We start from the raw sequence: 10,275 nt of genomic DNA on the forward strand, positions 1-10,275 counted from the left end.
AAGCCATGATATTTTCAATCGCCTCATATGCATGTGAGAGCTGGACAATGAATAAGGAAGACTGAAGAAGAGTTGATGCTTTTGAGCTGTGGTGCTGGTGAAGAATGCTGAAAGTACTGTGAACTGCTAAAAGAACAGATCTGTCCTGGAGGAAGTGCATCCAGAATGCTCTTTGGAAGCGAGAATGGCCAGACTTCGTATCACCTACTTTGGTTATGTTGTCAGAAGGGACCATTCCTTGGAGAAGAATGTCATGCTTGGTAAAGTGGAGGGTTGATGAAAGAGAGGAAGGCCTTCAATGAGATGGACTGACACGGTGGCTGCGACAATGGGCTCAAGTATAGCAAGGATCATAGAGCTGGTGTGGGATCGGGCGGTGTTTTGTTCTGCTTTGCAGAATAGGATTGCTATAAGTCGGAAATGACTTGACAGCACCAAACAAGATTTCTACATTCCACTTGAAATGGTAACATACTAAGTAGTCTATAAAAAGTTAAGTATATATATTGTAAGGAGCTCTGGTAGCATAGTGGCTAAACCACTTGACTGCTAACCAGAAGGCTGGTGGTTCAAACACACCAGCCACTCCTTGGAAGGAAGGCTGGGCAATCTACTTCCATAGTGATACTGCCTCGGACACCCAAGGAGGGGTTGCTATGAGTCAGGTCTGACTAGATGGTAAATAACAACAACAACAACATGTATATTGTAATCTCTAATGCAACCATTAATATTGCCAAAATTTTTGCTTTGAAGATTAAAATTTAAGTTTCCCCTTTTTGTTAGTGATATAGTATATTTAGGAGGAAAAAATACACAGAAATGCTTTACTCCATTAGCGCGATCATCAGGTATCAGGTAAGATGATGAAAATTAGCATTGTCCATTTTGTCTATTACCAAAACATGCCTAATACACAGCTTATAAAAGCAATGTTAGCCTGTATTTAAATGATTTATGCTTTTAACTTCTAAACGTTATAGCCAGCCTCCAGGATGTCCTCCAATGATTCCCAAATCCTAGTATTCCAGTGTAGTTGCCTCCCACATTCTATCAGTGACCAATAAAATATAGCAAAATTAATAGCATGACTTTTCTGAGTTTAAGTTATAAAAGACATTGTTGCTTCTGCCTTGCTCTCTCCAGTATTGCTTGCTACAAATTAAAGCTAATTACCATGTTGTGAGCAGCACTGTGAAGAGGTGCACATGGCAAGGAACTGAGGCCTCCTGCCAATATTTGTAGGAGTGAGCCTTGTGGGACGCAGATCGTCCAGCCTACTAAGCCTTCAGATGACTGTAGTCGTGGTTAGTATCTAGACTGCAACCACATGACGTAAGCCACACCCAGATTTCTGACCCTCAGAAACTGTGGAGATAATGCTTCTTGCTTTAAGCTATTAAATTTTGGGATACTGTTATACAGAAATAGAAAACTCATACATATTTTACTTTTTGAAGAAAAAATACATAGAATTATCAGGTCTGCAAAATATTGAAAAGAACAAGTCTACGGACCTGGTTATATAATGGCATAGTTAAATAACATATCCACTGTTAAGAATACAAAAGAACAAGGAGGCTCTCTGATGCTCTCTGATGTGGAAAAACTTTCAGGATATAAAGTTAGAAGATAAACACATGTATAGTCATGTGTCTATGCATACATTATCTCTGAAGAATACACCAAAAAATGGGGAGGAAATGTTGGCTACCTGAAGGCTTTTCGTTATGTATCATTTTATATATCATGCATTTCCATCATGTATTATACTACTGATTTACATTTCATATGAGCAAATAAATTAGTAGAAACATTATTCGTGATTATATAACATCTGCAGTTTCCATAAAAAATAAGTCTAGCCACAGCCCTAAGGACAAAGAACTTACTTTAGCATTTGCTAAACTAAGAAGTTTCCAAAATTAGAGCAAATCAGCTGTAAAGGACCTCTTTCAAGTGTTGTTGTTGTTGTTATTTGCCATCGAGTCGGCCTCAACTCATAGCGACCGTTTCTTGGGTTTCCCAAGCAGTATCACTACAGAAGTAGGAATACCCAACCTTCCTTCCGAGGAGTGGCTGGTGGGTTTGAACTGCCAGCCTTCTGGTTAGCAGTCAAGTGCCTTAGGCACTATGCTACCAGAGCTGCTAAAGAGCAAAGATGTCTCCTTGAGGACTAAGGTGCGCCTGACACAAGCCATGGTATTTTCAATTGCCTCATATCCATGTGAGACCTGGACAATGAATAAGGAAGACCGAAGAAGAGTTGATGCTTTTGAGCTGCGGTGTTGGCAAAGAACGGGGACAGTACCATGGACTGCTAAAAGAACTAACAGGTCTGTCCTGGAGGAAGTGCAGCCAGAATGCTCCTTGGAGGTGAGAATGGCCACACTTCATTGTACATACTTTGGTCATGTTGTCAGAAAGGGCCATTCCCTGGAGAAGGATGTCATTCTTGGTAAGGTAGAGGGTCGACAAAAGAGGGGAAGGCCCTTAACAAGGTGGATTGACACAGTGGCAGCGGCAACGGGGTCAAGTATAGCAAGAATCATGGAGCTGGCTCGGGACCGGGCAGTATTGCGTTCTGCTGTGCATAAGGTCGCTATGAGTCGGGAGATGACTCGACGGCACCTACAACAACAACAACCAACAACTAGTATGATACGGAATTGGACTCTACTGCACTAAAAAATAATGTGATTTTTAAAGAAATGTGATGTAGGAAATAATTATATAAAAAATTGATTTGAAAAATAAACATATAATTCATTATTCAAATGCAATACAAATCTTAATTTCATATAGACATAAGATTATTTTCATTAGAACCACTGGCAGAAAAAGTAAAAAGTAGCTAAATGATTCTTCTTGAGGATACATTCAGATTTGCTGAATTTCTTTTTGGTGCAGTTAAGACAATATATAGGACTAAGATGGAAAATCCTTCACAATACATTGACTCCTAAAGTGTCCACCAGTTGCTGTCTTTTCCTTGGAAATATCTGATAAAAACAAACTCTTCAGTATCTAAAAGTCCTTTTAAAAAAACAAACAACAGCCATGAAATAATGTTTCACCTAGACCACTAATCAGTCCTCCTTTGGAAAGCTGGTATCCTTTCCACTGCAGAGTTCGTAGTACAGTGTAAGTGCGTGATGAATGCTGAATGAATCAATTTTTCAATCTGAGATGACTAAAATTATATAAATGTACAAAAGTTTCTTTTTGTAGAACATAATTTACCACCCCAAAAAGGATATATACTCTCAGTGTTTTAGTTATTAGTTCCTTCTAGTCTGTTCGTATATCCTATATTACCAAGTGTACTCAAGTTTTCATTCATTTTCAATTGCTAGATAGTATTCCATCAAATGCTTAAATAAGCCATAACTGACTTAACCAAATTGTTATTGTTGGATATTCACCCTGTTTCCATTCTACATTAAAATAAAAATTCAGAATACAAAAATGAACATTATATGAATTTAAGCTGTTAATCTAAAGCATGATCAGGGCACAATAGAGGTAAGTATGTTACCATTAAAACAAACCAAAAACAACAAAAATCCAGCAACATCAGTAACAGTTCACTGATTTATTAGATGAACAAACATATATCCATATAATCAATAAAACTGTACGATATAAAATAATTTAAGAAACGTTGGGAATTAGCAGCACCATCCGTTATTGAAACAGCAAGAAAAACTTCACATATTTTAAGCCAAACACTAGCCTTCTAAGGCGGTAACTACTTTAAGACCTAATAATGCCACTGAATGTCTGGGATGATTGAGAAAGGCATTTTTTTAGGCAAACACACCTCCTTTCACTGCAAAATAGGGATGTGGTGAATGTATCTGATTAATGTTTTACAAAAACGCTACTGAAATAAGAGATACTGCATAGGTATTTTAACTGGGACAGTGAGACTAACATCCAGCTACTTTAGCATGGCTCAACACTTCTGCTTCTATGAAAATTTTAGTTCTGAATTATGAAATTAGAAATAAAAAATATTTTTTAAAAGACACTAGTAGTTTCTAAGAAACGTTACATGGAACACAGGTCACTATGAAAATACATCACTTTTCCAGTTTGCTTAATAATTTAGTTTAAAAAGTTGCTTAGATCTCATCACAAGTGGCTTATACAAATTTTTTTAATAAGCATTTTAAAAAGTTTAAACATTTTTCTAAAATCTAATAGTCTTTTGATTTTTTTTTTTAAACATTTAGCCCTGTTGTCACAATTACTGTGTATCAGAGTAAGAGTGAATTTCTGTAAAGGATCCAAATTTACACACATTTTACAGCAGCTTATAACCTAACATCTACAAAATTCACATTTATAATACAAGCAAAGTACAAGGCTAGGATAAAACTGTTGAATTCCAAAAAGTGAAACTATGTACCCTTTTTATTTTCTCCCCTTAAAAAAGTTCAACTTCTGTACCAACTTCAAAAAGCCCTCTTATATCCTAAATTTTGGGGAAAAAAACCCATTTCCCAGAAAGACTTCAGCAAACACAAACAGTTTTCCTGTGCTGATGTAGTAAGGGATTTCCAATTTTCTTCTGGCCCCTAAGTCTGCGTCTCATGGTAAATTTAACAGAGTTCTTTCGCTGTGAGGTTGTGGGAAGGCTTGTAGACTGAGCACCACTATTTCGACTCAAGCCATTTCGTCTATGCTTCTTCATAAGGGGGCCAGAGTTGGATTCTTCCAATGTCCTTTTAAAGTTTACTGGAGGGGTTCTTTCAACTTCTTGGGCTTTCATTTGACCAGGAGTTGACATCTTTACGTTTTTTTGGTCCATGATGGTGTTTGTTGAATTGGTAGGTACAAGGCCAACAGACAGACTATTATTCAAAGAATCATGTATCCTTAAAGTCAAGGCTTTAGTGCAATTTTCCTCAAGTGGATCTGGATCTTTTGAGGGTACGACTACAGCCTGGACATTCCCTCGTGCTATCTCAGGTGGGATCTCTAAATAATTCTCCGAGAAGGCATTACTACGAACAAGAGCAGGTATATGGTCCTTAGAATTCAGCCTTGGCCATGGATCTTCCTCCAGTGACTGAAAAACAAAGAAATAAACAAAGTAAGAAATAATTTATCCTACAATATGACAAATCCATGGCATTTGCTATTAGGATATGTACGAAACTATTAAGATGGGGGAAAATAACATTCATCCATGGATTTACTCATTCATTCAACATATGTTTACTAAACTAGGGGCAAGTCTCAATGGCAGAGAACTATTTGAGAAAAGGCAATATAAAGGTAACAGTTACACTGAACCTGCCTTCAGGGTAACAGGAAAAATAAAAAATCTATCCAAGTAGGTAAAAATTCATGTGATCACAAGTATCTTCTGTCCATTTGCAGGTAATCAAAAAGAAGATACTTTAAGGAACAAGATGTTAAAACAAACTCTAAAAGTAACCACAGGCACACATTTACTTTACCACTGCACTTGCCCATTCATTCAGAACCCAAACATGGAGAAGATCAATGGTACCATATACTGTTACACATGGCTATTAACAAAATGCTGCTGAAATAGCTGTAATTACTTGACCCAAAAGCCTTATTTCTTGTGTAGGGACTATGAAAAATTGCTTAGAGAATTAGCAACATCCTAAATACATGGCTTCTCTTTTTTTTTTTTTTTAATTAAAAATACCCTAATTTTTTGTTCATTCAAATGAAATGACGAAGACCACAGAAGAATAGATGCCTTTGAATTGTGGCAGTGGCAAGAAATACTGAATATACCCTTGGACTGCTAAAAAAACGAACAAATTTGTCTTGGAGGAAGTACAGCTGGAATGTTCCTTAGAAGTGCAAATGGCTAGACATCATCTTTTATACTTTGTACATGGTGTCAGAAGGGACAAATCCCCAGAGAAGGATATCATGCTTGGCAAAGTAGAGGGTCAGTGAAAAAGGGGAAGACCTTCAATGGGATGGACTGACACACTGGCTGCGACAATGGGCTCAAGTATGGCAACGACTGTGAGGATGGTATAGGACAGGGCAGGGTTTTGTTCTAGTGTACACAGGGTCACTATGAGTTGGAACCAACTTGACAGCACCTAACAACAACTCTCACAAGTGTGTAACATTTCCCTCAAGTGGACACTCTCTTAATCAGATTTATTAAAATATTCATATATTCTGAAAAGCCCAGGTAAACCCTTTTGTATAATTGCAAATGAAGAAGACACATTACCTAGTCTTCCTTTAACATAAAATTTCCCTAGGAATAAACACTTTTCTAAAAATTGCTACATAAAAGTATAAGAATGCGACCTTTAATTAGTCTAAAATTAAAAGGAAAACTGAAGGCATCAAGAATCTAGAATCTTGTTTCTAAAATTTCAATCTAATCATCGACATGAACACGCTTTACTAAAAAAACTACATTTTTGTGATGTAGACCTAAAGATTGACTTTAGGTCCACTGGACTTTGGAGGTGAGAAAAACCAAAAACCAAACCCACTGCTATTGAGTCAATTCTAACTCACAGCGACCCTACGGGACAGAGAAGAACTGCTCTACAGGGTTTCCAAGGCTTTAAATCTAATGGAAGTAGACTACCTCATCTTTATCCTACAGAGCAGCTGTTGGAATTAAATCATCACTGGCCTTTTGGCTAGCAGCTGAATGCCTTAACCACGATGCCACCTGAGGTCCTTGAGGATGAGAAAAGGACACAGAAATCCTACTTCCTTATTTAGTACAGACCAAAACACATAGCTTCTCTTTTTTTTTAATTAAAAATATATTCTCTTTCTGAAGTCATTGATTCACTTTTTAAATTTTACACTGCATAGTTTATTCAAAGTATAATTATTATCTGTTGTGGCACCAGCAACCTTATTTTATAGTACAGATGGTGAGGCAAGGGTAATGAACAGTCGTCTCTGCTCTAGAATATTTACGTAACACTTTTAATAGTATCAACAAGAATTGTATGTTGGGTTTATCCCTTTGGCATTAGGCTGATGCAGTGCCTACTCTTGTCATAGGTTTGTTCTGAGCAAACAAAGAAAAATATATCTAGTCATAATTGTTGACCAAGAGTTAATGCTGCATTAAATATTAATATATACATATATTAGGTATGTATGCAATATATAGTATTGCAACATGACCAAGGAGCAGATAAATTCTGTAGAGAGTAAAGCTTCGTACTGCTAATCACATTATCACTAATTTAGGCATAGGAAAAAGGTACTACCTCAAGCCATTCATAGGAATAGAACTGTAATGGTTAAGTTTGTGTGTCAACTTGGCTGGGCCTGGTTGAGTGGCTGAGCAGCTGAATGTAGTTATTCCCCATGGTGAGAATGGTAATTGACTCCATGGTGGAATCTATTGGAGCAGCTGAGTAGCTGCTTTGGTTATGTAGTCTGCTTCCCATATATAAGAAACAGCTTTGGGAATGGTCTCTAGCTTATGGCACACTTGAACCCTGCATGTAGCCATGTCATTGTTCATCAGCCTGCCATGCTCTGCCAACCCTGGGACTTTCAATGGACTTGAATTAATGGCCTGCTGTGTGGTTTGGTAACATCAAGACTGTGCCTTTTCACTTGTCAACCTTGGGCTTGTCAGTCTCAGCAGCCAGCAGCTGTCTGAGTGAAGAAAGCCTCCAGCTTCAATGGGCTGGGATCAGGAAGCAGAACTGGAAGCCCAAGGTTGAGGGGCTTTCACCCAGTCCCTAGAGCCTGGCACTTTGAACTCAGACTTAAAGCCTCCAAACTGTCAGATAATAAACTCCTGTTTGTTAAGGCCATCCCATTTGTGGTATTTTCTGTTAACAGCAGCACAGAAATAACCAAAACACAACATACTGCTTTAGCATGGATAACAGGGTTAAGAGATGAAATTTTTTTATGAAAGAAAAACAGTGGAACATTTCCAGAGTTGACTCAATTTACTGTAAATTCTGTTGTGTTGTGTCTTTTTAACTTCACTGGTTATTATTCCACACTATAGGTGTGCTGGCTTCTCCCCACCCCCCAATTTCCTCCTTGAATTTTTCCTTCTCTTTTTATTGGCATTCTGTGGAAATACATTGCATCTGTTAGCAGTGGCAGTTGCTGTTACAGACTTATCCAAATTAATTATTTGTACTGCTAAGCCTTTTTCCAAGATTATAAAAAACATTTTTGTGATGTAGAAAGACTGTTGTTGTTTTTACTGGGTGCCAACAAATCAATTTCAACTCACAGCAATTCCACATGACAGAGTAGAACTGCCCTACAGGATTTTCTGGACTGTAATCTTTACAGGAGCAGATTGCCGTATCTTTCTCCAGCAGAGCCAGAGCTGCTAGGTGGGATGAAACTGCCATTCTTTTGGTTAGCAGCTGAGTTAGGACTCCTATAGTGATTACTCCCTAAAAATACATACTTAAAAAGTAAAAAAAAATTTTATGAAGATGGTCGTATCAGCAACAAAATCAAAATAATTGTGGTTTATAAACAACATGTTTCATTGTTGTAGTGGTGGTGGTTAGGTGCCGTCAAGTCATCTCCGACTCATAGCGACCCTATGCACAGCAGAATGAAAAACTGCTGGTCTTGTGCCAGCCTCACGATCCTTGCTATACCTGAGCCCATCGTTTCAGGCACTGCGTCTATCCAAATCATTGTGGGCCTTCCACTTCTTCATTGACCCTCCATTTACCAAGCATGATATCCTTCTGCAGGGAATGGTTCCTTCTGATAACATGACCAAAGTAGATGAGACAAAATTTGGCCATTCTTGCTTCCAAAGAGCATTCCAGCTGCACTTACTCCAGCACAGGTCTGTCAGTCTTTTTGCCAGACCATGATACCCTTAGCATTCTTCTCTAACACCACAACTCAAAAGCATCAACTCTTCTTCAGTCTTCCTTGTTCACTGCCCAGCTCTCATGTGTATATGAGGCGACCATGGCATGGGTTAGGTGCACCTTAGTCTTCAAAGAGACATCTTTGCTCTTCATCACTTGAAAGAGGTCTTTTGCAGCAGATTAGTCTAATGCAATACATCGTCTGATGTCTTGACTGCTGCTTCCATTGGTGTTGATTATAGAACCAAGTAATATGAAATCCTTAACAACATCATCAATCTTTTCTTCATCCACTGTGAAGCTGTTTATTGGACCAGTTGTGAGGATTTTTGTTTTCTTTATAATGAGGAGTAATTCATACTGCAGACTGTAGTCTTTAATCTTCATCATTAAGTGCTTCAAGTCATCCTCACTTTCAGCAAAGTTGTGTCATCTGGGTATCGCAGGTTGTTAATGAGTCTTCCTCCAATCCTGATGCCATGTTCTTCTTCATATAGTCCAGCTTCTCAGATTATCTGCTCAGCATACAAGTTGAGTAAGTATGGTGAAAGGATACAACCTTGACACACTCCCTTCTTGATTTTGAACCATGGAGTATCCCCTTGTTCTATCTGAACAGCAGCCTCCTGGTCTATGTACAGGTTCCTTATGAGTACAATCAAGTGTTCTGGAATTCTCATTCTTCTCAATGTTATCCATAATTTGTTATGATCCACATAGTCGAATGCTTTTGCATAGTCAGTAAAACGTAAGTACACATCTTTCTGGTATTCTTTGTTTTCAGCTAAGATCCATCTGATATCAGCAATGATAACCCTCATTCCACGTCCTCTTCTGAATCCAGTTTGCATTTCTGGAAGCTCTCTGTCAATATACTGCTGCAACCATTTTTGCATAATCTTCAGTAAGATTTTACTTGCATGTGATATTAATTATATTGTTCAATAATTTCCACATTCTGTAGGATCACCTTTCTTTGGAATGGGCACAAATATGGATCTTTTCCAGTCAGATGGCCAGGCAGCTATCTTCCAAATCTCTTGGCATAACCAAATGAGTAGTTCCAGTGCGGCATCCATTTGTTGAAACATCTCCATGGATGTTCTGTCAATTCCTGGAGCCTTGTTCTTCATCAATTCCTTCAGTGCAGCTTCAACTTCTGCCTTCAATAATGTTAGTTCTTGATCATATGCCACCCCCTGAAACAGACAAACATCGACCAATTCTTTTTGGTACAGTGACTCTGTGTATTCCTTCCATCTTCTTTTGATTCTTCCTGCATCATTCAATATTTCACCCATAGAATCTTTTAATACTTGCTAAAACAACAAGGAGGCCACACGTTCTGACCTCCTCTAACCCTACAAGGGGAAGGCAGGATTACCAGCAGTAACCCAAGGCCTATTACTGCAAGGCCAGACAT

The 10,275-nt window shown here is 38.2% G+C and overlaps 1 protein-coding gene across 1 annotated transcript in view; it reads right to left on the reverse strand.

The window, feature by feature from the left end:
• Positions 1-4,519: 4,519 nt before the first annotated feature.
• The window catches only part of PPM1D (protein phosphatase, Mg2+/Mn2+ dependent 1D), a 63,089-nt gene continuing 57,333 nt past the window's right edge, over positions 4,520-10,275 (reverse strand). Inside the window, exon 6 of the mRNA XM_007947879.2 lies at positions 4,520-5,077. Coding sequence (XP_007946070.1) covers positions 4,520-5,077 — 558 coding nt within the window. The remainder of the gene's footprint in view (positions 5,078-10,275) is intronic.

Source organism: Orycteropus afer, unplaced genomic scaffold (assembly GCF_000298275.1).
Source record: "Orycteropus afer afer isolate SDZICR_OR568_19922 unplaced genomic scaffold, OryAfe1.0 scaffold00196, whole genome shotgun sequence".
Classification (NCBI taxonomy): Eukaryota; Metazoa; Chordata; class Mammalia; order Tubulidentata; family Orycteropodidae; genus Orycteropus; species Orycteropus afer.